This window comes from Mauremys mutica, chromosome 9, assembly GCF_020497125.1.
Source record: "Mauremys mutica isolate MM-2020 ecotype Southern chromosome 9, ASM2049712v1, whole genome shotgun sequence".
Lineage (NCBI taxonomy): Eukaryota > Metazoa > Chordata > Testudines > Geoemydidae > Mauremys > Mauremys mutica.
Window position 1 is genome coordinate 104,871,149 of NC_059080.1, and position 25,878 is coordinate 104,897,026.

Consider the following 25,878-nt stretch of genomic DNA (forward strand, 5'->3'; position numbering starts at 1 on the left):
AAATCAAGGATTCACAAAGTCATATGGAGTTCCTGCAGAGAAGGATTTAGATAAGTGAAACACAAGTAGGTGTTGCATACAGAGCTGTTGCAGCGCAGGCGTGCGTGAACAAAGCTCAACAATCAATATGATTGAAAGCAAAGTCATTTATTACTCTCCAGCATGCTCTTATATACAATTAAGGCCAAGCAATCAAGCAATTGCTAATTGGTTAATAAGGTACACACAAGCAGCAGCTGTAACTTCATTGGGTAATTGTCATTCTGTCCCACTTTCTAATTTATTATCCTGTTTACTGCCTACCAGCAGATAAGAAGTAGCCTCAACCTTGAAACTTGCATGTCAGTTTCTCTCACTCTCATGCAAAACAATCCGACACCTCCCCCCTTTTCTCATAATAAAAAAGGGAAGGCACAGCAAAACATTCCCAGCTCATAGCATCACATTACTACAATCTATTACACAGCAAAACTAAAAGCAAATCTAAACACCAGCTGCCTAACTAAACCGTAACAATATCTTCCGCAGTGCCCTACTTTTACCTATACATCCCTCCTCCAGGTAACTCAAGTGGCCCAAGGGGCCAGGAGGGTTCCACCAAGGTGCAAACACCCACAAAGCAGGTTTCCAATAAGGGCTTCCACTGCAGCAACATGGGGCAGCATACAGAAGGCCGTTGTATTTATGGCACTCTGCGCCAAAATCAGCCAAGGCCGGACCCACTTCGCCGGAATCCATCTGGGACCTTGAAAACAATCTCAGCTAGGCCACCTGGCATTTGCCTCGCTCTGGCATAACAACTTTATCTCATCCCTCTGTTCTTGTAACCACGCTGCTGTAATTTTCCACCAAGGCAGCATAGGGAAGATGCAACCGGACATCTCCCCCCTATTCTTAAACACAAAAAAAAAATTAAAAACATCCAATAAACTACACCAAACTTTTAGCAAAAGGCGTGCAAAACAAAACCAAAAACAAATAATCTATCTTATGCTATAGGGCTCACCTGTAACCATGCAATTCTCAACATACAACACCAACAACATCAAACAAAACAAAACATAAAACATCAAAATACAACAACAACAAAAATGGTGTAAATTCTGCAGGATTCCCCCATTCTCTATTGCACACCAAATTGTGACAAATTTCTATTACCAAGTCATCCCTCATATGTCAGGTGATCAAACTGACACTGAGGGGGGGGGGGTCCTAAAAAAAAACACAACATAAACCACAAACATTTTAACGACACCACAGCAATTCTGGCCAAAAAACACACCCCACAACAAAACATAAAACATAAATTTAAACTCCATAAAAAATGCATGGTCCTTATTAATTTCAGGCAAAACAGGGAAATCACTTCAGCAATTAAATCATTTACAGTAATACAATTGCATCCTGGCTAACTTCTAAATTCAAAGCTATTCACCGCCTAAAAATTCTTACTATTAACTTCTACTTTTAAACACTAAAAAAAAATCACCACTTATATGCCCTTTGCCTAATACAATTACAATTACATAGCACAATATACAATCTTCAACTAATGCAACAAAATATTCATGGCCAAACAATTGCAAACTAATTTCTTTGCCTAAATTTATTTACAAACATTTCAAAAACACCAAAAACTTTTCTCTTTAGCATCTTTACAAAATTCAACTGCTATTCCCTCCAGCAACCACAGAGTTAACTTTTTACTCTGCCTAACATTACTCGCTTGTAGTTAATTACCTTTTCTATCAACTACACCCTCAAGGTTATCAACCAGTTTTCCAAGCTTGTAGTCTGTTGCCCGCCGCCTGGGCCCGATCCTTTTTTCCTTTCCAAGTTCTCTGTCTATTGCCTGCCTGCCTGGGCCCGATCCTTATTTCCTCTTGCTAAACCGTTCCTTTCATAAACACTAACTTATCCCACTATCAATTTAGCTAGGAGGGTATACTTCTTAACTAGCCCCCACCCTTCTAATCTCTACTGCAAGCAATTATCTGTACTTTCCCACCGTGGGGGCTACATCTAATATCAAGCAATCTACAACAACCAATAATCAGCACATAACACAAAATTAACAAAAATCTAATAAGGCTAACAAAAGCACTTTACATAAAGGTACTTTGGGTCACATAAATTCAAAACCATTCTCCCAAATTACCTAAATTTATGCCTAAATAACCCACAACTCCCCCCGTGAAAATACTCAGCAAACCCTTTGGCAGAGTTTTCTCAAACTTAAAAAACAACAAACAATTAAACCCTAGAAAGCTGGGGTAATTAATCCCACAATCATCCTCCCCATGAACCCGGCAGGGTTCGGTATGTGAGAGCCCTCACCCCCCAACCCAACCGGTCCACATGCTGGGGTTAGTAATGGGGGGGGGGTAATATCATTTACAATCCAATCGGGGGGGGGGGGGCAATACATGCTAAAATTTTTATCCAAAACACAGGGCGCAGCCTGTAGAATAAATCCCAAAATCCAATTAATACCACATTTTTCAGCAGGAGTCCCAAATTTCTTCCTGCCTGTGTACAATTCTTCGTTTCTTCACCAGGGTCAGTTCTCAATGTCCTTGACCGGGGCCAGAAAAGAATGAGCTGTCTCCAATCAGCTCATTCTGGTTCCTTTTCTTTCCCTGCTTGGCTTCTTTTAATCTGTAAATCCTGTGTCAGAACACCCAGCTGTTGCTGCTCATACCGGAGAAGCACAACGGTTTTCCCGGCACTGTCCCAGGCTCAGACCAGCCAGCGTAGGATGCCTTCTCCGGGCTTCTGCCAAAACAACTTACTTGCTTGTAGGTCCGAACGACCTCCGGGGCCACGGCACGAGCCTCTGCCTGCGCCATGCACTCCAAAGTTTTCCCGTCCAGGGCTCGCTTGCAGCGGAGCACCTCCTCACGTGCCTCTGCCTGCTCACGAGCCTCTGCCTGTGCCATGCACTCCAAAGCTTTCTCGTCCAGGGCTCGCTTCCAGCGGAGCACCTCCTCACGAGCCTCTGCCTGCTCCCCCTCTTTCCACAATGATCCAGCTGGAAGACCTTGCATTTGATTTAACTTATTATAAATGGCCTGCAGCTGTTGACCCTGGCGCTCCATTTTCTTATAAAAGACATTAAACTGGGTAAACTGAATAGGCGTAGTCAAATTGGGATAGACCTGTGATGGCACATGTCTCACCCGAGCCTCCTTTATTTCCCCGCATTCGTGACACCCCCAGGTCCCGTGGACACGGCATGGCTTGGGAGGGGGTGCATACGGCAAAGCTGTTTTCATAGGCTCGGGCGTATTGGAGGGTAGTGGAACCATAACAGGGGCAACATTATCCAGGTCGGAAGCCAAAGGTATCACCGTGTCCTTGCCACCGAAAAACTCCCTGGCTCCAACCGACAACACAGAAGGCATTTCAGGCGTTGGGCGGAAAAGCTTAAAAAGGGCCGCCTGCACTCCTGCCTCGGCCACGAGAGTTTTTACTATCTTCTTTGTCTTATTCCATACTGGACTCAGAGAAAAGGCTTCCTTATCGCCCTGAGCCACCGACTTCCAAAGCTTGGAGCCTAGCCGCTCCCACACAGTTTTATTAAAAATTGTACTCGGCTTAACAAAAGGTTCCCTTCTCTGTCCCCACCGCAGCAGGCGGGATAACATATCAAAGGGGAGCCTTTCTCCCTGCCGCTTCATAATGTGCAATAAAGGCTTCTGTGTTATCTTTTCTTCAGCTGATACACCGGTACTCACGTTAGCTGCTCTGCTCTTCTCCACCGCGGCTTATAGCCGCTCTCCTCAGGGCTCAGGCGCGCCTCTCTTTTCGGACGCCCGGGGGCTTCTCCAGCACTCCCCGTCGCGGCTCCCGGCCGCCTGCCTCTGGGCTCAGGCTCCTGGCCGTTCACCTCTGGGCTCAGGCTCCCGACACTATCATCACTCGATACAAGTCACGTCGGATAAGCACTCCCCGCCTCTGGGCTCAGGCTCCTGGCCGTTCGCCTCTGGGCTCAGGGCTTCTCCGCCTGGGTCAGGCCACCGACACTTTCATTCGATACGAATCACGTCGGGGTCACCATTTGTTGCAGCGCAGGCGTGCGTGAACAAAGCTCAACAATCAATATGATTGAAAGCAAAGTCATTTATTACTCTCCAGCATGCTCTTATATACAATTAAGGCCAAGCAATCAAGCAATTGCTAATTGGTTAATAAGGTACACACAAGCAGCAGCTGTAACTTCATTGGGTAATTGTCATTCTGTCCCACTTTCTAATTTATTATCCTGTTTACTGCCTACCAGCAGATAAGAAGTAGCCTCAACCTTGAAACTTGCATGTCAGTTTCTCACACTCTCATGCAGAACAATCCGACACAGAGCCACATTCAACTTTGTGGTATCTATTCAATATGCCTTTATAATCTCAACAAGAGAGTTCTCTACAAAGGCAGAAATCTGATTGTAGATGAGTGATGGAGTGGAGTCTCGTGGCTCAACAATGAGTCAGTAAAGGAGTCTAGGCATGGAGAAAGTATGTGTTTTACAGATCAAGAATCCTGGAAAGATATTGAAAAACAGGAGACAAGAACCTCTACATAGAAAAATTCAGCTTGTTTTTGGCTCATCATTTCAATGGAAGTCTTCAAAGACACAAATGTTCAGAGACTAGTTATTTAGTGCACTCTAGTGATCATTTGAATGTAGTGCAGAACTTTTCTACTTAAATATTAGAAAATTCATACTATCATAGAACTTCAGGGCTGGAAGGGACCTCCAGAGGTCATCTAGTCCAGCCCTATGCGCTGAGCTGGACCACGTATACCTAGACCATCCCTGGCAGATGTTTCTCACCTATTCTTAAATTCCTCGTCTTCTACTGAAATTCTTCATTGCCTTGCTACTGTATCCACTGGCAGCAGTAAGACTAAGACCGTGACTACATTAGAAAATTTTGCTGGTAGTATTTGCGCTGGCATTCAGCCGCTGATGTTGCAGTTTCGCTACACTGTGCGCACACTTGGCTGCTTTTGCCAGTGCAGTGCATTCTCACAGCAAAAGACGCGCTGCATTATATTGGCATCTCAGTGTACTCTGCACCACTGTCCAGCACATTGCCTTCTGGGACACTTTTTGCAGTGTGTTGGGGGATACTAGCACTTCTCTCAGGAAATTGTGGGAGAATTGGGGTCAAATTCCCACAGTTCCCTCACATCCATCCCATCATATTTTTGCGCTATTTTTTAAAATTCCCACAGTCCTTCATGCTGCTTCATGGATACTGAACAGCTCAGCTGAGTCATCTTCAGTAAAAAGAAAGAAATGGATATTGGTTAACATTTAGCAAAACAGGAGAAGTATATAATTAGTACTTACTACTTATAATGTAATGTCTTCTATGTCAGGACCTCTAAGTATCTTACAAATAACAAATTTAGCTCTATGATAATCTATAGATAGACATTATCCACATTTTGCAGATGAAGAAAAACTGCCTTAGGTCATGTAAGGAGATTGTGGCAGAGCCAGGAAGAAGCTTCCAGTACTGTGCCTTAGCCACAAGACTGCTTCTTCTTGATGACGTGTCAAAGTAAATAGATAACAAACAAAGGACTAGGCCGGAGAGATTGCGGGCAGAGTCATCCATGATGCAAGGCTAAGCAGAAAGTAGATTTATGGAGAGGGAGGACATTTGTTGCATTGGAAAAGGGGGAATGCTATTTCAAGGACAGAAATAGAGGTTTTTAAAAAAAGGAACAGAGAGGAGATGGGGATATAAAATAAAGAATGGGGAAGTGTGCTGTTCTGTTGTGTTAATTTTGTTGGAATAAATGGGCACAGAGTCAAAAGTGTTAATATGATCTGTCACTGAATAGCACTAAACAATTAAACTCAGTTAAAGGTTTTGTTTCAAGTACAGAGACTTTGGCCTGCTTAATCCTATGAAAATCACACCATTACATTTTTTAAACCTTTTATTAAAGATACAGAAAAAGAAGGAAAAACAGTTAAGGCATCTGAAATATAAAGTATTAACTAAGGCTTTCATTTAATAACACTCCTTTTTCCCTTTCCCTTTAGCTGTAGAGAGCTTTTATAGCGCGCACGCACACACACACACACTTGGCAGTCTTTTAGATAGCATTAAAATGGTAATAACTGTTCTTTTGGGGAAAAAGAGAGGTTGGTTGGAGCTGCTGCTGTTAGAGTCCAGTCTTACTTTCTTGAAGACAGCAAAAATAGAAAATCCAGCTTCTGTCTTTGGTGCTGACATTTACTTGCACCCTCACAATTGGAGAAACACAGGCACAGCACATGCTCTTATCAGTCTCTCCAAGATACAGCAAAAAGAACAGGCGTACTTGTGGCACCTTAGAGACTAACAAATTTATTTGCGCATAAGCTTTCTTGGGCTACAGCCCACTTCATCGGATGCATAGAATGGAACATACAGTAAGAAGATATATATATACATACCGAGAACATGAAAACGTGGAAGTACCCATACCAACTGTAAGAGGCTAATTAATTAAGAGAAGCTATTATCAGCAGGGGAGAAAAACTTTTGAAGTGATAATCAAGATGGCCCATTTTAGACAGTTGACACGAAGGTGTGAGGATACTTTAATATGGGGAAATAGATTTAATTAGTGTAATGACCGAGCCATTCCCAGTCTCTGTTCAAACCTAAGTTAATGGTATCTAGTTTGCATATTAATTGAAGTTCAGCAGCTTCTCCTTGGAGTCTGTTTTTGAAGCTTTTCTGTTGCAAAATTGCCACCTTAACGCCTGTCACTGAGTGATTAGAGAGGTTGAAGTGTTCTCATACTGGTTTTTGAATGTTATGATTTCTGATGTCAGATGTGTGTCCGTTTATTCTTTTCCGTAGAGACTGTCCGGTTTGGCCAATGCACATGGCAGAGGGGCGTTGCTGGCACATGATGGCATATATCACTTCGGTAGATATGCAGGTGAACGAGCCCCTGATGGCGTGGCTGATGTGATTAGGTCCTATGATGGTGTCACTTGAATAGATATGTGGACAGAGTTGGCATCGGGCTTTGTTGCAAGGATAGGTTCCTGGGTTAGTGTTTTTGTTGTATGGTGTGTGGTTGCTGGTGAGTATTTGCTTCAGGTTGGGAGGCTGTCTGTAAGCGAGGACAGGTCTGTCTCCGAAGATCTGTGAGAGTGAGGGATCATCTTTTAGGATAGGTTGTAAATCTTTGGTGATGCTCTGGAGAGGTTTTAGTTGGGGGCTGAAGATGACGGCTAGTGGAGTTCTGTTATTTTCTTTGTTGAGCCTGTCCTGTAGTAGGTGACTTCTGGGTACTCTTCTGGCTCTGTCAATCTGTTTTTTTCACTTCAGCAGGTGGGTATTGTAGTTTTAAGAATGCTTGATAGAGATCTTGTAGGTGTTTGTCCCTGTCTGAGGGATTGGAACAAATGCAGTTGTATCTTAAAGCTTGGCTGTAGACAATGGATCGTGTAGTGTATCCTGGATGGAAGCTGGAGGCATGTAGGTAGTCCACCAGTATGCCTAATGTCTGACACCAATTTTGGTACATTGGTCTCAGGTCCCACACTCCTCTTATTTACATGATGTTAACACAGTCCCTGAGTTATACCAATAGGCCTAGCCCAGTCTTTTATGCCCTTCCCATTAACATTTGTTATCGATGATTGGAACATTTAATAATTATTTTATCCAGTTTCTCATAGTTAAGCTTATAATTGGGATAGGACTGTTAGTCTGCAATTATTACATCAGTGCCCTCTGCTTATCAAGATGACGAGTATGCTTCCCTCTTTGTTGTATCTACATGCTGGCTTTTGTCTTATACTTAGATTGTAAGCTCCTTGAGGCGGGAAGTTGTGTTTATGTAGTGCCTAGCACAATGAGGCCCTGATCCATGACTCAGTGTAGTGCCAAGTACAAATGTAGGATTATGTGAAATTTAGAATGCATATCGTATGTTAATAGTGAATAGAATGTCAACAGTTTTATACACTGCACTGTAAAAACTAATATAAGTATACACATGTAACAGAAGAGAAGTGTGCTATCTGACAACCGTACGCTGATTCATGCATAATGACCATGATCTCATCATTGCCTTCTGTCTTTTAGAGAACCTAGAAAAGTTGTCCTACATCGTGGATCAACAGGGCTCGGTTTCAACATTGTGGGAGGGGAAGATGGAGAAGGAATTTTCATCTCTTTCATTCTCGCAGGAGGGCCTGCTGATCTGAGTGGCGAGCTCAGGAAAGGAGACCGTATAATTTCGGTAGGATTCATTAATTTAAAAAAAAATGTATTTCCTCCTTGATGGCTTATATGACTCATTACAAGGGAACCTAGTGAATTAGTTTGGCTAATTTTTAGAATGTGGGTCAAGGAGTAAGTATTCTGTTTCATGTTATCTGATTTAGAGACCTGATTTAAAAGCCAAACATTCTGGGGGGAGGTGGTGTAATGCACCCCACAATTCACAAACCCTGATACCACCTGTTGTTTGTTTGTTTTTTTAATTTATTATGTTCAAAAATAGGGGAAAATCAATTTTTTGGACCCATAAAAATAAAATGGGTAAGTGTATAGGCCATACAAGTCTGCTCTGCCTGTGGGTGTGCAGAGAGGAAGGATGGTGCAGTGGTTAGGCCACTAGACTGGGACTTTGGAGGCATGGGTATTGTTTCGTGCTCTGCCACAGACTTCCTGTGTGATCTTTAGCAGTTACGTAGAATATCTCTACATGGGGATAGAAAACCTGTAGCTGGCCCACTCTTCTCTCAGGATCCCCCTGCATTGTGTAACAGTACCGTATGACAATTCCAAGTAATTTATCAAACCTTCTCTTTTTTTAGGGCTGTCAAGTGATTAAAAAAATTAATCGTGTGATTAATCGCACTGTTAATAATAGAATACCATTTATTTAAATATTTTTGGCTGTTTTCTACATTTTCCAACATACTGATTTCAATTAGAACACAGAATACAAAGTGTACAGTGCTCATTTTATATTTATTTTTTTATTACAACCTAATCATAGAATCATAGAATCATAGAATCTCAGGGTTGGAAGGGACCTCAGGAGGTCATCTAGTCCAACCCCCTGCTCAAAGCAGGACCAAACCCAACTAAATCATCCCAGCCAGGGCTTTGTCAAGCCTGACCTTAAAAACCTCTAAGGAAGGAGATTCCACTACCTCCCTAGGTAACCCATTCCAGTTCTTCACCACCCTACTAGTGAAAAAGTTTTTCCTAATATCCAACCTAAACCTCCCCCTCTGCAACTTGAGACCATTACTCCTTGTTCTGTCATCTTCTACCACTGAGAACAGTCTAGATCCATCCTCTTTGGAACCCCCTTTCAGGTAGTTGAAAGCAGCTATCAAATCCCCCCTCATTCTTCTCTTCTGCAGACTAAACAATCCCAGTTCCCTCAGCCTCTCCTCATAAGTCATGTGCTCCAGCCCCCTAATCATTTTTGTTGCCCTCCGCTGGACTCTCTCCAATTTATCCACATCCTTCTTGTAGTGTGGGGCCCAAAACTGGACACAGTACTCCAAATGAGGCCTCACCAGTGCTGAGTAGAGGGGGATGATCACATCCCTTGATCTGCTGGAAATGCCCCTACTTATACAACCCAAAATGCCATTAGCCTTCTTGGCAACAAGGGCACACTGTTGACTCATATTCAGCTTTTCGTCCACCGTAACCCCTAGGTCCTTTTCTGCAGAACTGCTACCCAGCCATTCGGTCCCTAGTCTGTAGCAGTGCATGGGATTCTTCCGTCCTAAGTGCAGGACTCTGCACTTGTCCTTGTTGAACCTCATCATATTTCTTTTGGCCCAATCCTCTAATTTGTCTAGGTCTCTCTGTATCCTATCCCTACCCTCCAGCGTATCAACCACTCCTCCCAGTTTAGTGTCATCTGCAAACTTGCTAAGGGTGCAGTCCACACCATCCTCCAGATCGTTAATGAAGATATTGAACAAAACCGGCCCCAGCACCGACCCTTGGGGCACTCCACTTGATACCGGCTGCCATCTAGACATGGAACCATTGATCACTACCCGTTGAGCCCGACCATCTAGCCAGTTTTCTATCCACCTTACCGTCCATTCATCCAGCCCAGACTTCTTTAACTTGCTGGCAAGAATACTGTGGGAGACTGTATCAAAAGCTTTGCTAAAATCCAGAAATAGTACATCCACTGCTTTCCCCTCATCCACAGAGCCGGTTATCTCGTCATAGAAGGCAATTAGGTTAGTCAGGCATGACTTGCCCTTGGTGAATCCATGCTGACTGTTCCTGATCACTTTCCCCTCCTTTAAGTGGTTCAGGATTGATTCCTTGAGGACCTGTTCCATGATTTTTCCAGGGACTGAGGTGAGACTGACTGGCCTGTAGTTCCCTGGATCTTCCTTCTTCCCTTTTTTAAAGATGGGCACTACATTAGCTACATAATACAGTGGTCCCCAACATTTTCGTCTGGTGGGCGCCAAACAAAGGACCGTGGCGGCGGTGGAGCATCCGCCGAAATGCCGCCGAATTTCTGTGGCATTTCGGCGGTGATGCCTCTCGATGTCGCTTGTCGGCGGCAAGTGGCATCATTGAGAGGCGAAACACCACAGAAATTCGGCGGCATTTCTGTGGACGCTCCACCGCCGGCCAGGACGCGGGCGCATTTAGATGCCCCCGCGGGCGCCATGGCGCCCGCAGGCACCACATTGGGGACCCCTGACCTAATACAAGTGCCGTAGTGCAATCTCTTAATAATGAAAGTTGAACTTGCAAATGTAGAATTATGTACAAAAAATAACTGCATTCAAAAATAAAACAATGTAAAACTTTAGAATCTACAAGTCCACTCAGCCCTACTTCAGCCAATCACTCAGACAAACAAGTTTGGTTACAATTTGCAGGAGATAATGCTGCCCACTTCTTGTTTACAATGTCACCTGAAAGTGAGAACAGGCTTTCACATGGCACCATATGTCCCTTCATGCTTCAACCACCATTCCAGATGACGGGTTCTGCTCGATAACGATCCAAAGCAGAGCAGACCGATGCATCTGCGTCAGATGCCAGCAGCAGAAGTTTGATTTTCTTTTTTGGTGGTTCGGGTTCTGTAGTTTCCGCATCAGCGTGTTGCTCTTTTAAGACATCTGAAAACATTCTCCACACCTTGTTCCTCTCAGATTTTGGACGGCACTTCAGATTGTTAAACCTTGGTTTGAATGCTGTATCTATCCTTAGAAATCTCACATTGGTACCTTCTTTGCATTTTGTCAAATCTGCTGTGAAAGTGTTCTTAAAATGAACGTGTGCTGGGTCATCATCTGAGACTGCTATAACAGGAAATATATGGCAGAATCTGGGTAAAACAGAGTAGGGGACATACAATTCTCCCCCAGAAGTTCAGTCTCAAATTTAACTAATGCACTATTTTTTTTTAACAAACATGAAAATGTAGAAAAACATCCAAAATATTTAATACATTTCAATAGGTATTCTATTATTTAACAGTGCAATTAAAACTGTGATGCTGGCTACAACAGTGCCACAAGAACTCCTATTCTCACTTTCAGGTGACATTATACACAAGAAGTGGGCAGCATTATGTCCTGCAAATGTAAACAAACTTGTTTGTTTGAACGATTGGCTGAACAAGAAGTATGACTGAGTGGACTTGCAGGCTCTAAAATTTTACATTGTTTTATTTTTGAGTGCATAATAATTCTACATTTATTTTTTTTGTACATAAATCTACATTTGTAAGTTCAACTTCATGATAAAGAGATTACATTACAGTACTTGTATTAGGTGAATTGAAAAATACTGTTCTTCTTCGAGTGATTGCTCATATCCATTCCAGTTAGGTGTGCACGCGCCGTGTGCACGCTCGTCGGAAGATTTTTACCCTAGCAACACTCGGTGGGTTGGCTGGATGCCCCCTGGAGTGGCGCCGCTATAGCGCCAGATATATACCCCTGCCGACCCACCCACCCCTCAGTTCCTTCTTACCGCCCGTGACGGTCGTTGGAACGGTGGAGAGCGGCTTTGCTGACCCTAGCTTCTCGCTGTTATTTACTATTTCTCGTATATATAGTTCAAGTCATTGTAGTTATAGTTAGTTTTTGTAAGTTTAGTCATAGTTAGTGTATATACTTGACTGGGGGATTGGGGGAGTAGCCCCTTTTCCTCCGACCCGGTGCGGGCTCATGCCCAAGGCACCGGGATTTAAACCGTGCTCGGCGTGCCAGAAGCCGATGCTGGTGGGAGATCCTCACAAATCTTGCCTAAAGTGCTTAGGAGAATCTCACCTGACTGACAAGTGCCGAATTTGCAAGTCGTTCAAGCCAAGAACAAAGAAGGAGCGGGACTTTCGCTTAAAGCACTTAGTCCTGCGGCGCTGGCACCGACCACTCAACAGTCCGCATCGGTGAGGAGCGCACCTTCGGCACCGGCTCACTCTGGTACCGAGAAGGACTCCCGACACCGTCATCAGCCGGCACCGGCTCCTCAGCACCGATCTCTTTCCCCGTCTGGGAAACGTCATGCTGCTCCGGCCACATCCTCGAGGAAGGAGCACGCACCCAGGTCTGTATGTCGGACCCCAGCTTCCGCGCCGGCACCGTCAACACCGGCACTGCAGTTGGCAGCTCCTCCTAGCGGGGCACTGTCAATTCCGGCACCGCAAGGGCCGTCGAGTCCGGTACCACATAGCTCCCTGGTTCACGCTGCGGTTGAGCTAGCTCTCTCTTCTACGCCGGAGACCTTCTCGACGGCACGAGAGCTCATCGCGCTGACGGAGTCGATGCTGCTTCAACCCCCGGCACCACCGGTGCGGGTTATCCAGTCCGTCGGCATGCCGGCCATGATGAGGCCAGCAAGAGAGGCGTCATTCCAGATCGCAGTCGCGGTACTGGTCGTACTCGCGGAGACGTTCAACATCTCGGTCGCCGGACAGACGCTCTCAGCACCGATCCGGCTCTTGGTACCGCTCCCGGTACCGTGCGTCCTGCAGCCACTCCCGGCACAGAGACTCGAGATCACGGTCGACCTCCCGGCACGGTAGATGGTCCCGGTCTCATTCGCGGCACCAACACGAGTGGTACCGCTCATCAGTACCGCTCCGGGACTGAACGTCCGGATCAGCGGCACCTTGCCAGGGTCTCTCGGCACCACCGTGGCCTTCGAGGCACACGTCATTATCATCCCAAGCTGGCAGTGCTTCTTACCACCAGCATCCAGAGGTTCAAAGCCAGGAGCAAGGTCCTCATCAGTGGGCCTTCTGGACTCCGTGGGCATACCACGAGGCACAAGGTGCCCCCTTCATGGCTTAACGTGTGAGCCGTCCTCCTCCCGCGGGCACAGATGAGGAACCACTTGAATCTGCAGAGCCTGAGATTCCGCCTGATGCAGATGGGGCTCCGCCACTCAATGACCCACCGCAGGACCCTTTGGTACCGGGCCTCTCCTCCTCCTCCTCCTCTCCTGATGAGGCTGTGGCAGGAACATCCTCCTCTGGTCCTCCTCCTATAGATCTCAGAGCCCATCAAGACCTCTTGCGGAGAGTGGCCCAAAATATGAATTTACCGGTGGAGGAGGTTGCTGAGATAGAGGACCCCGTGGTGGACATATTAACGGTGGATGCACCCCTTCGAGTGGCTCTCCTGTTCATTCGTATGATACAAGCCAATGCGGACATGATTTGGCAATCCCCAGCTTCCGTTACACCTACGGCTAGGGGAGTAGAGAGAAAATATATGGTCCCGTCTAAGGGCTACGAATATCTCTACACCCACCCACCTCCTTGCTCCCTGGTGGTCCAATCCGTGAACGAATGGGAGCACCATGGCCAGCAGGCACCAGCTCCTAAGGCAAAGGAGGCTAGGCGCATGGACCTCCTAGGCCGTAAGATATACTCGGCTGGAGGCCTCCAGCTTAGGGTGGCAAATCAGCAAGTCCTCCTAAGTCTCTATAACTTCAATACGTGGGTGTCTGTGGGGAAGTTTGCAGAACTCGTTCCCCAGGAGTCCCGCACAGAATTTACGGCCCTACTAGAGGAGGGTAAAAAAGTGGCAAGAACTTCCCTCCAGGCCTCTCTGGATGCAGCGGACTCGGCAGCCAGAACGCTCGCATCTGGGGTAACAATGAGACGCATCTCCTGGCTACAAGCCTCAGGCCAACCTCCAGAATTGCAGCAGACAATTCAGGATTTGCCCTTCGATGGGCAGGGTCTTTTTTCGGACAAAACCAACCCCAGATTGCATTATGATGCGATTGTCCTTGAGACTCTGCACTCATTGGGCATGCACACACCGGTGACCCAACGTAGGTCCTTCAGGCCCCAACCATACCGCCCTTATAACCAGCCCAGGCCGCGTCAGGATACGACCAGACGTCATGGCAGGGGGAATCGGTGGAGACAGTCTGGCCCTCAGGGAAACCAAAGTCAAGCGCTCCCTAAACCTCCTACGGGGCCAAAACAAAACTTTTGATGGGACGCCCGAGGACAACCCACCAGTTTCCCTGACGGATCCTTCACCCTCCTTTTTCAACCGTCTCTCCCATTTCCTCCCTGCCTGGTCCCAGCTGACCTCCGACCGTTGGGTCCTCTGCACGGTGGAAGCGGGATACTACCTCCAATTTCTTTCTTCCCGCCCTCCCTCTTCAGGGACCCCTCTCACGAGCAACTCCTCTTCCAAGAGGTCCATACACTCCTAAATCTGGGAGCCATAGAGGAGGTGCCAGAGGATATGCGGGGCAAGGGATTCTATTCCCGCTACTTTTTAATCCCCAAGGCGAAGGGCGGTCTTCGACCGATCCTGGACCTGCGAGAACTCAACAAATTTATGGTAAAACTCAAGTTCCGCATGGTAACCCTGGGGACCATCATCCCATCCTTGGATCCGGGAGACTGGTATGCCGCCCTCGATATGAAGGACGCGTACTTCCATATTGCCATTTACCCGCCGCACAGACGGTATCTCCGGTTTGTGGTCAACCAACAGCACTTCCAGTTCACGGTGCTTCCCTTCGGCCTTTCTACGGCCCCGAGAGTCTTCACCAAATGCATGGCCGTAGTCGCTGCCGCCCTCTGCCGTCGTTAAATACACGTCTACCCGTACCTCGACGATTGGCTGATTCGAGGGACTTCCCAGCTGCAAGTATCCTAGCACCTGCGGGTAGTCAAAGACCTCTTCGGGAGGCTAGGCCTCATGGTCAACGTTGAAAAGTCTACTCTGACTCCAACGCAAAGGATGGACTTTATTGGAGCAGTTCTGGACTCCAATCTGGCCAGGGCCTGCCTCCCTCTGCCACGTTTTCAGGCAATGTCTTCGATCATTCAAAGTTTCCAATCCTTCCCGACAACGTCGGTGCGCATCTGCCTCGGCCTCTTAGGTCACATGGCGTCATGCACCTTTGTGACCATGTACGCGAGACTGCGGCTTCGGCGCTTCCAAACATGGCTCGCTTCACTATACCGTCCACACAGGGACAATATAGACTCGGTGGTCACGATCCCCAGGACAATCCTCGACTCCCTCACTTGGTGGTTAGACCCCGCGGTAGTTTGTGCAGGGGTACCGTTCCACCCTCCCCAACCCTCAGTGGCACTGACCACGGACGCATCATCTCTAGGTTGGGGTGCCCATCTTGGGAACCTACACACTCAAGGCCTCTGGTCACCCCAGGAGCAGGCCTTACATATCAACGTGAGGGAGCTGAGGGCAGTCCGCCTAGCGTGCCAGGCGTTTCGAGTCCATCTACAAGGCCGCTGTGTATCCGTGTTCACAGACAACACAACAACAATGTTTTACATAAACAGACACGGCGGGGCGCATTCCTCCCTACTTTGCCAAGAAGCCATTCACCTGTGGGACTTTTGCATAGCCCACTCTATTCATTTAGTAGCGTCTTTTCTCCCAGGAGTACAGAACACTCTGGCAGATCGCCTCAGCAGGTCATTCCTGTCTCGCGAGTGGTCGATCCGTCCCGACGTCATCCATTCAGTTTTCCGGAGGTGGGGCTTTCCCCGCGTAGACCTCTTTGCCTCCAGAGAGAACAGGAAATGCCACGTGTTCTGCTCCTACCAGGGACGCTCCCCGGGCTCCCTCTCAGACGCATTTCTCCTCCCGTGGACGAGGCACCTGTTTTATGCCTTTCCGCCGTTTCCCCTCATTCACAGAGTGCTGCTCAAGCTCCGGAGGGACAGAGCCAACCTCATCCTCATTGCTCCAGCATGGCCGAGGCAGCATTGGTACACCCTGCTGTTTGACCTCTCAGTGGCGGATCCGATTCCCCTGCCACTGTGGCCGGACCTCATAACGCAGGACTTCGGCAGGCTTCATCACCCGGACCTGCAATCCCTTCATCTCACGGCATGGCTCCTACATGGTTGAACCAAGCTGAGTTACGTTGCTCTGCCTCGGTGCAGCAGGTTCTTTTGGGGAGCAGGAAGCCTTCCACTAGAACGACTTATCTCGCCAAGTGGAAGCATTTCTCACACTGGTGCGATCAGAACAACTTAGTCCCCGGATGGGTATCTATCCCTACTGTCCTGGATTACCTCTGGTCCCTGAAGGAGCAGGGTCTGGCGGTCTCTTCTTTAAAGGTTCACTTGGTGGCTATTTCTGCCTTCCACCCAGGCAAAAGTGGCCGTTCTATTTTTTCCCACCCTATGGTTTCCAGGTTCCTTAAGGGACTGGAACGGCTGTATCCGCAGGTCCGACGCCCAACCCCTACCTGGGACTTAAACCTTGTGTTGACCAAGCTTATGGGGGCCCCCTTCGAGCCTATGGCCAGCTGTTCCCTGCTATACCTTTCCTGGAAGACGGCCTTACTCGTCGCTATCACCTCGGCGAGGCGAGTCTCTGAGCTTCGTGCCTTGACGGCTGATCCCCCTTATATGGTCTTCCATAAGGACAAGGTGCAACTGCAGCCATACCCCTCCTTCCTCCCTAAGGTGATGTCTGCTTTTCATGTCAATCAGGACATCTTCCTTCCAGTTTTCTTCCCGAAGCCGCACTTATCACACCGGGAATAACAGCTACATACTTTGGACGTCCGTAGGGCTCTCGCTTTTTATATAGAGAGAACAAGACCCTTTCGGCATTCGCCTCAGCTATTTGTAGCGGTAGCAGACCGTATGAAGGGCATGCCGGTCTCTTCCCAATGGATCTCATCTTGGGTGACATCCTGCATCAGAACGTGCTACGAACGTTCTGATGCAGAACGTTCCCGCTAGCCATCTCACTGCCCAGTCTACAAGAGCGCAGGCCTCTTCTGCCGCCTTCCTGGCTCATGTCCCCATCCAGGAAATATTCGGGCAGCTACCTGGTCATCAGTTCACACCTTTGCTTCACACTACGCATTGGTCCAACAATCCAGAGACGATGCAGCCTTTGGCTGCCACATCTCACTCCGACCTCACCGCCTAGGTAAGGCTTGGGAATCACCTAACTGGAATGCATATGAGCAATCACTCGAAGAAGAAAAGATGGTTACTCACCGTTGTAACGGTTGTTCTTCGAGATGTGTTGCTCCTATCCATTCCAAACCCGCCCTCCTTCCCCACTGTCAGAGTAGCCAGCAAGAAGGAACTGAGGGGCGGGTGGGTCGGCAGGGGTAAATATCTGGTGCTATAACGGCGCCACTCCAGGGGGCGCCCAGCCGACCCACCGAGTGTTGGCAGGGTAAAAATCTTCCGACGAGCGTGCACGCGGCGCGCGCACACCTAACTGGAATGGATCTGAGCAACACATCTCGAAGAACAACAGTTACAACGGTGAGTAACCGTCTTTTTCTTTTTTTTTTTTACAGTACAGATACTTGACAGCCCTAGTTACTTTGTATGAATTTTTACCCACTTGTATATTAAAACTATATTCTGTGATAAATTTCATTAACATTATTGTTTACTCTGATAAAGAGATGTTTACATTTTATTTGTAGGTAAATGGTGTAGACCTTAAAGCTGCAACCCATGAACAAGCAGCAGCAGCCTTGAAGAATGCAGGCCAAGCAGTAACCATTGTTGCACAATACCGTCCAGAAGGCAAGAGAATTCTTCTTATTCATATTACACTTATATAACACAAAGGTTTTAAAGATTAACTTTCTATGGCTGTCAAAGTTTTTACAAGAAAACTTAGACATGCTTTGAGGGAAGAAGAGAAATTCATGTAATTGTCATTGACATATTACTCCTGAGGGAATTCTGTGCCAAAAAAATTAAAAATTCAGTGCACAATATTTTAAAATTCTGCATATTTTATTTATCAAAATAACACAGTATAATCATGCCAGTTTCAATTATTTTGGTAATTTATTTCAAAATACCAGTCAAGAAGTATGTCTGTAACAATACAGACAACAACAAAAATTCAAAAAATATTTTTTGATAAATAGATTCCTTACTCTTAATATTAATACAGAACTTTGAGTAATAATTCATTTAAACTACAATACAGAAACATATTTCCCGCACCCCTCAGAAGCAGTGCAAAGGCTTGAGGGAGTGGGGTGATGGAGGAGCTGAGGGAGAGGGAAGAAATTGCTGGGAAGGAGCCTGGGAGCGAACCTGGAGGGTTGTTGGGTGTGGGTGGGGAGAAGTATGGAACAGGTTTTTTGAGGGGTGTGCGAGAGATTGTTAGGCAGTTGGGAGATCCTCCTCCCTGCAGACATGGCTGACCCCTAGCCTCTCCCAATCAGTCAGGCACATCCATCCCTGTTCCCGTGAGTCCCTGCATCCCCATTCAGCCACCCTGTCATCATGTGTCCCAGCACCCTCACTCAGTCCCCTGTACCTGTGTGTCCCTGCTAGGGTTGCCAACTTTCTAATCCCTGAAAACCAAACACCCCTGCCCCACCCCTTACTTAGAGGTCATGCCCCCTTCCTCTGATGTCCTGCCCCATCTGGTCCACCCCCCCACCCCCCCATCGCTCGCTCCCCAATCCTGCCTCCGTCGCTCACTCCCCCATCCTCCAGGACTCACCCACCAACTGCAGGATGGAAGGGGCTGATGTGGAGCCTGCCCAAACAGGGCACAGCAGGGCACGGCAGGGGTCAGTCTCCAGAGCGAGGGGCTAAGGTGGGGAAATGAGGGCACAGCAGAGTGGGGGGCATGGACCCTGGAGCAAGGGGCTGGGCGGGGAAAACAGGGCATAGTGGAGTGGAGGGCGCAGTCCCTGAAGCAAGGGGTGGGGAGGTCAGTCCCTGGAGCGAGGGGCCGGGGTGAGGAAATGGGGCACAACGGGGCGAGGGGGTCTCTGGAGCGAGGGACTGGGATGTGGGAGCAGACAGGTCTCTCTCTCTCTCTCTCTCTCACACACACACACACTCTCTCTCTCTCTCTCTCTCTCTCTCTCTCTCTCTAATGGTGCCAGTACCTACTTTGGAGCCTGGTCCATGAGCCAGCCAGTTCTCTCTGTCAGGCTGAGCATAGGGAAGAGCAGCAGTTGCTAAGCAGAGCTGCTCCTCCGTGCTCCAGTAGCAGCTGCTGCTCTTCCTGACCGTGGTGGTGGAGGCTGATTACTGCAGGTAACCAGACTTTTAGTATCAGAGGGGTAGCTGTGTTAGTCTGGATCTGTAAAAAGCGACAAAGAGTCCTGTGGCACCTTGTAGACTAACAGACGTATTGGAGCATAAGCTTTCATGGGTGAATACCCACTTCCCATTTCTGGCAGTCTTCAAGTCTGGATTGGATGTCTTTCTGGAAGATAGGCAAATGCAAGTTATTGGGCTTAATTCAGGGATGACTCAGTGAAATTCTATGGTCTGTGCTATACACAAGGCCACACTAGATGATCTAATGGTCCCTTCTTGGTCTTAAAAATCTGGGAATCTATTAAATGTTCCTTGGTATAAACTCTGCAGTAATGGTCCCAGTTCTAAGTTTGCTTTAAAAGCTGGAGAACAGACAAATCAACCCCTTTTCAAATCTTCACAGATTTTTCATCTTGACATAACTTTAGTTCTAACAAGCATGCCTTAATTTGTCTCTGTAGAGCCAGTGTGCAATTTCCCTGATATTCAGATTTTTAACAAACATTACAATTGTTCTGTGCGGTATTGAGAGTGGCTGAAAGTCATCAAGGAAAGTAATAGAGCCCAATATGCTTTCCTAGTTGCAAAACCACCTTTATTACACTAGAGTGCCACTTCTACTATAAAGGTTGAGTGTCACTTTTTGTTTAAAAGGAGACTGTTCTGAGTGCTCTAAAACAGTGGTTCTCAACAGGGGATCTGCAAACCCTTTTGCGGGGGACATGGTGCCCCACAGCTAAAACCCAGAGCTTGAGCCCTAGCACCTCCCGTGAGGCTGAAGCCGAGAGCAGCAGGGCTGAATTCTGGAGCCCCGAGCTCAGGTGCTCCCCATGGGGCAGAAGCCCTGAGCCCATGGGTAGAGTTGGGAGCCCATGGGGGTGTTGCCCCCCCCCCAAAACAAAAAAACTACAGTGAAAGAGCCAGGCAGTCCTGGGACAGCTCCACACATCCCCCCATCTTTTTCTCTCTCCATCCCCTGGCCAGGTCGGAGGTGGGAATCCAGAGCTGGGCAGTGTAGGGCAGCTGCTTCTCTGGCTGGTGCCATGGAGCAGGCAGCTGCGGTGTTCCCTCGTCTCCAGCTGGTGCAGGGGGTTGAAGCAGTCCCTTTTGCTCATGCAGCCAGTAAGAGCTGTCTGGGTGGGGGGACCTGGCTCTCTGGCTGGCAGAGCCCTCGGGTAACAGGGACCTCAGGGGAGACCTCCCAGCACACAACCCCTAGCTACACCCCTCCCTGCCCCTAGCTACTCCTCTCCATGCAACCTGAGCTACCCTCGTGCCTGCACACAGCCCCTAGCTAACTCTCTCCCTGCACCCTGAGCTGTTTTCAAACTTATTGAGCTGAGCCCCCACCTTTGAGTTATAATTTTTGGTTGTGCCCCCAACCCAGACAGGTGGGCGGCCTGCTGAGATGAGTCAGGGGGTGGAGGTGGTGCTCCCTCCCCGAACCCTGCCGTGCGGAGCTGGCTCGAGCCCTGCTGGCCCCTGCCCACCCAAAATAGAAGTCAAACTACACCCATGCCTGAGCCCAACCCCACCCCCCCCGGACCCAGAGCCCTGAGTCCCTCCCCCCTTCCCCACTGAGGCCTGGACCTCTAGCATGTCACTCGAATTGCAGTGTGAGGATGGGTCACTTGCCAGGATTATCTGGGTATAACTCATGTAATCATTTCTCTGCCCATGCAGGTGCCTCAAGTACTGATAAATCTCAGTCCCTCCTAGTCTCTGCCTGTGGTACATGATAATATAGTCTCCTTTGGGTCTCATTTACTTTTGTCTCATTTCCATTGTCGTTGAGTTTAGTGTGCAGTGTTGGTGGCCTGTGATATACAGGTCAAACTAGATCTAGTGGTCATAGAATCATAGAATATCAGGGTTGGAAGGGACCTCAGAAGGTCATCTAGTCCAACCCCCTGCTCAAAGCAGGGCCAATTCCCAACTATATAATCCCATATCCAGCTTCTTGTCCACTGTAACCCCTAGGTCCTTTTCTGCAGAACTGCTGCCTAGCCATTCGGTCCCTAGTCTGTAGCAGTGCATGGGATTCTTCCGTCCTAAGTGCAGGACTCCGCACTTGTCCTTGTTAAACCTCATCAGGTTTTTTTTGGCCCAATCCTCTAATTTGTCTAGGTCCCTCTGTATCTTATCCCTACCCTCCAGCGTATCTACCACTCCTCCCAGTTTAGTGTCATCTGCAAACTTGCTGAGAGTGCAGTCCACACCATCCTCCAGATCATTAATGAAGATATTGAACAAAACCGGCCCCAGGACCGACCCTTGGGGCACGCCGCTTGAAACCGGCTGCCAGCTAAACATGGAGTCATTGATCACTACCTGTTGAGCCCGACGATCTAGCCAGCTTTCTATCCACCTTATAGTCCATTCATCCAGCCCATACTTCTTTAATTTGCTGGCAAGAATACTGTGGGAGACCATATCAAAAGCTTTGCTAAAGTCAAGGAATAACACATCCACTGCTTTCCCCTCATCCACAGAGCCGGTTATCTCCTCATAAAAGGCAATTAGGTTAGTCAGGCATGACTTGCCCTTGGTGAATCCATGCTTACTGTTCCTGATCACTTTCATCTCCTCTAAGTGCTTCAGAATTGATTCCTTGAGGACCTGCTCCATGATTTTTCCAGGGACTGAGGTGAGGCTGACTGGCCTGTAGTTCCCCGGATCCTCTTCCTTCCCTTTTTTAAAGATGGGCACTACATTAGCCTTTCTCCAGTCATCGAGGACCTCCCCCGATCACCATGAGTTTTCAAAAACAACTAGGCCAGTGGTCCCCAACCTTTTGGTCTGGTGGGCGCCAGACAAAGGACCGTGGCTGAGGTGGAGCATCCGCCGAAATGCCGCCGAATTTCTGTGGCGTTTTGGCGGCGATGCCTCTCAATGATGTCACTTGTCGGCAGCTAGTAGCATCATCGAGAGGCGTTGCCGCCGAAACGCCGCAGAAATTCAGCGGCATTTCGGCAGATGCTCCACCGCCGGCCAGGATGCCATGGCGCCCGCTGGCACCGCGTTGGGGACCTCTGAAGTAGGCATTAATTTCTATGAAGTTCCCCCATGATCACACAGCTATTTTTCCTACACATCATAGGTAGGAAAGGTGTTCATCCTCATCCCTAGTGTGATTTGGTGGTCTGTAGCAGACACCAGCTAAAACCCCTTCTTGTGCTTTATCTATTAGGACACTGATCCATAAGCATTCAAGATTTTCAATGATGCAGAAACTCTTAATGCTATTTTAGATATAGAGTGCCACTCCCACTCTCCTTTTGCCCACTCAATCCTTCCTTAAATATAGGTTATAACCACTGATTTTAACATTCCAATCATGCATCATTCCACCAGGTTTCAATAAGACCAACTAGATCAAATTTATGCTCATAAATGCAATTCCGGATCCTCTTGTTTCCTAGGCTCCTAGCACTAGTGTATAAGCAACTCAAGAATTTCTTCTCTTCATGTCCTTTGGTTCCTTGGTGAATTTTATTCTCGATTCTGTACTAAGTAAGTGTTCATTTCTTCCCTATTTTTACCTTCCTGTTTTATTATTAGTTTCACACCCTCCTGACTCTTCTAGCCAGCCTCTCCTGAGGAGATCAGTTCCTCTTCTGCTGAGGTGGAGCACTGTGGAGGCTATCCAAACTATACAGACCCCTTACCCCATAAAAGGTGGAGCAATGTTCCACAAAGCCAAAACCCTACATTCTACACCACTTACCTAGCCAGCGGTTCACTTCCAGAATCATCTGCTTTTTGTCTTCCTTCACTTGTGGAACAGGAAGGCTCTCAAAGAAGATTGGTTGGACATTTTTCTTCTTCAGCATGCTTCCAAGTCCCTGAAGTCATCTATTATCTGTGAGATATCCCGCGATGCAGAGTCATTAGTGCTGATATGAATCATCAGTAAGTCTACGTTTTAGTCATGGGTATTTTTTTAGTAAAAGTCACGGACAGGTCACGGGCAGTAAACAAAAATTCACAGCCCATGACCTGTCCATGACTTCTACTATATACCCCTGACTAAATTGGGGGTGGGGGCAGCCCGGGGGCACCACAGGTGCTCGGGGGAAGGGGCTCTGCAGGGGTTCAGGAAGGCAGTGGCGTAAGGCCCAGGATCCTCGCTGGTGCTGGCATGGGGGCTGGGGTTGGCAGAGCCGGCAGGCTCCCTGCCTGGCTCCACGTCTCTCTGGAAGTGGCGACATCCCCCTCATTCAGCTCCTAGGTGGAGGCATGGCCAGGCAGTTCTGCACGCTGTCTCCACCCAGAGCGCCAGCTTCACAGCTCCCATTGGCCGGGAACTACGGCCAATGGGAGCTGCAAGGGCAGTGCCTGCAGGCGGAGGCAGTGCACAGAGCTGCCTGGCCATGCCTCCACGCTTCCGGGGAGCCCCCCAGGTAAGTGCTGCCCAAAGCCTGCCTCACCCTGTCTCATGCCCCAACCCCTTGTCCCTTCCCACACCCAAGCTCTGCTGCTGCTGGGGGCAGTAGGCGGTGACCTGAGACTGCCCCAGCAGCAGCCGGTGTGACTGGTGCAGGAGCAGCCTGAGCTGGCCCCAGGTCATGCGCACCAGCCACTGCAGAAGTCACGGAGGTCATAGAAAGTCACGGAATCCGTGACAAACTCGCAGCCTTAACCATCACCAATGGATCCTTCCCCATCCACTTCACAAGCTGTCTAGTCTTAGAGTGACATCTTGGCTCCAGGAAGGCCACACACCATTTTATTATTGTCTGTCTATCCCTGTTGATACTAAAACCCATCTTGCAAAATGCATGTGATTTAGTCACACCCGCATGCAAAAGTAAGATGATTCTGTTAAAGCAATACCAGTTTTCACATGAGTGCTCAAAAGCACCTTCTCACTGAGGCTTCTTTCCCCACTTTCTGCACCCAGTTGCTTCAGGAGTACTGCTGTTCCTGAAAATGCTACAAGAATTATTTAAATGGGCAAAATTGGCTTCTTCATTCGACTAGACCATTTTGGCTGAAATGTTCCAAAAACTCACCTTCATGCGAGGACTAAGCCCTCAAAATTAAGCCAGATAGATTAAAGTTCTGAGTAACTAAAAATGGGATGAAGATGGAAATGCAGAGACCACATATTAACTAGAGTTGTTGCTACTGGTCCTACTAAATACATGTGCATAATATAGCTATTACTATTAGTGAGTTATTGCATGTGCTTTTTGGATAAGGCCCAAAGGCCCCAAGTCTAAGCAGAGCTACTGGCCAAAGTAAGAATGTAGTAATACTCCAATTGTGAAAGAACTGTCATTGGATACCTATTACATAGTAATTAAGAGTATTCATATAAAAGTGTTTTTCTGTTTGCAGTTCTGCTGAACAAGTCGACCTCATTTCTAAAAGAGAAATAAGACTGTTAAGTGATCTGATTAGTTGAGCATTCTTAGGTGCTTGATGGATCAGTGTGTGATTAAGAGAAGATGGATCAAAGTGCTAGAGAGGAGATTGTTAGGTGGTGTATTATAAAACTGCATTTAAAAGTGTGTTATTCACATAACTGGACAACATTTATCTCTTGGATTTTTTCTCTCTCTGTATTAGGTGCAAAATGTATTCAGAGTCCAGTTTAATGTTTAGTCCAAATCCCTGATGGATTCAATTCACAATGTTGCTGGTGAACACAGATATTCTGGGTTTTTTTCTGCAGTATTAGATAAAAAATATCACATACTAGCCAGAAGGGTATCTGTACTCTATTCTAAAGTCTGCATTCTGGTGAGCAATGTTTGAGAGAAGATGTACATCTGCTAAATCTGAGCTATATTCTATAATCATTTTAAAATAATTAATTTTATATATTTCATGCCTACCTTATCTTGCCAAATGCTTCATGAAGTGGAAGGGTTATTATTATTGGGTATTATATTTTATAGGGCATTAGCTCGATTCTGTCGGATTTTACCGAGTGTACGCGCGTGCTCATTTGAAAAAAAATACTATTGCCTTTGAAATTTGGTCCAGGGATTGTCTTATGTATGTAGCTAAATGAAACAACTGAATCCTATTCTCTGGAAATTAGTATTTAATTCATATGTGAATTTCCTAGAATGGTTTCATGTGCAAGTGCTCTGAAAAATCTTGCATACACTCCTTAAGACTCTAATCAAAGCAGCACAAAGCCAATAGGACTTTAGCGAAATTAAGGAGATCCAAGTATTTGTTGTACATCAAGTGATTTAACTTCACTCACTTTAGGTTATGAAATTGTTAATTCTTAACTATTAAAACTAGATGGAAAGACTGACTTGTTCACTAACTGAAACACGTTCTCTAAAATGTTGCAGTTTATACTGCTCTTAGGTACGC

At 47.3% G+C, this 25,878-nt stretch overlaps 1 protein-coding gene across 15 annotated transcripts in view; it reads left to right on the top strand.

Moving 5' to 3' along the window:
• DLG1 (discs large MAGUK scaffold protein 1) overlaps positions 1-25,878 on the top strand; it is a 740,792-nt gene that overhangs the window by 251,362 nt on the left and 463,552 nt on the right. For 7 of the 15 annotated variants that reach the window (XM_045030006.1, XM_045030008.1, XM_045030017.1 and 4 more), the window contains exons 11-12: positions 8,106-8,262; positions 17,946-18,048. The exons of the other annotated variants lie outside the window; for them this stretch is intronic. In XM_045030006.1, coding sequence (XP_044885941.1) covers positions 8,106-8,262; positions 17,946-18,048 — 260 coding nt within the window. The remainder of the gene's footprint in view (positions 1-8,105; positions 8,263-17,945; positions 18,049-25,878) is intronic. 15 annotated transcript variants of the gene reach the window in all.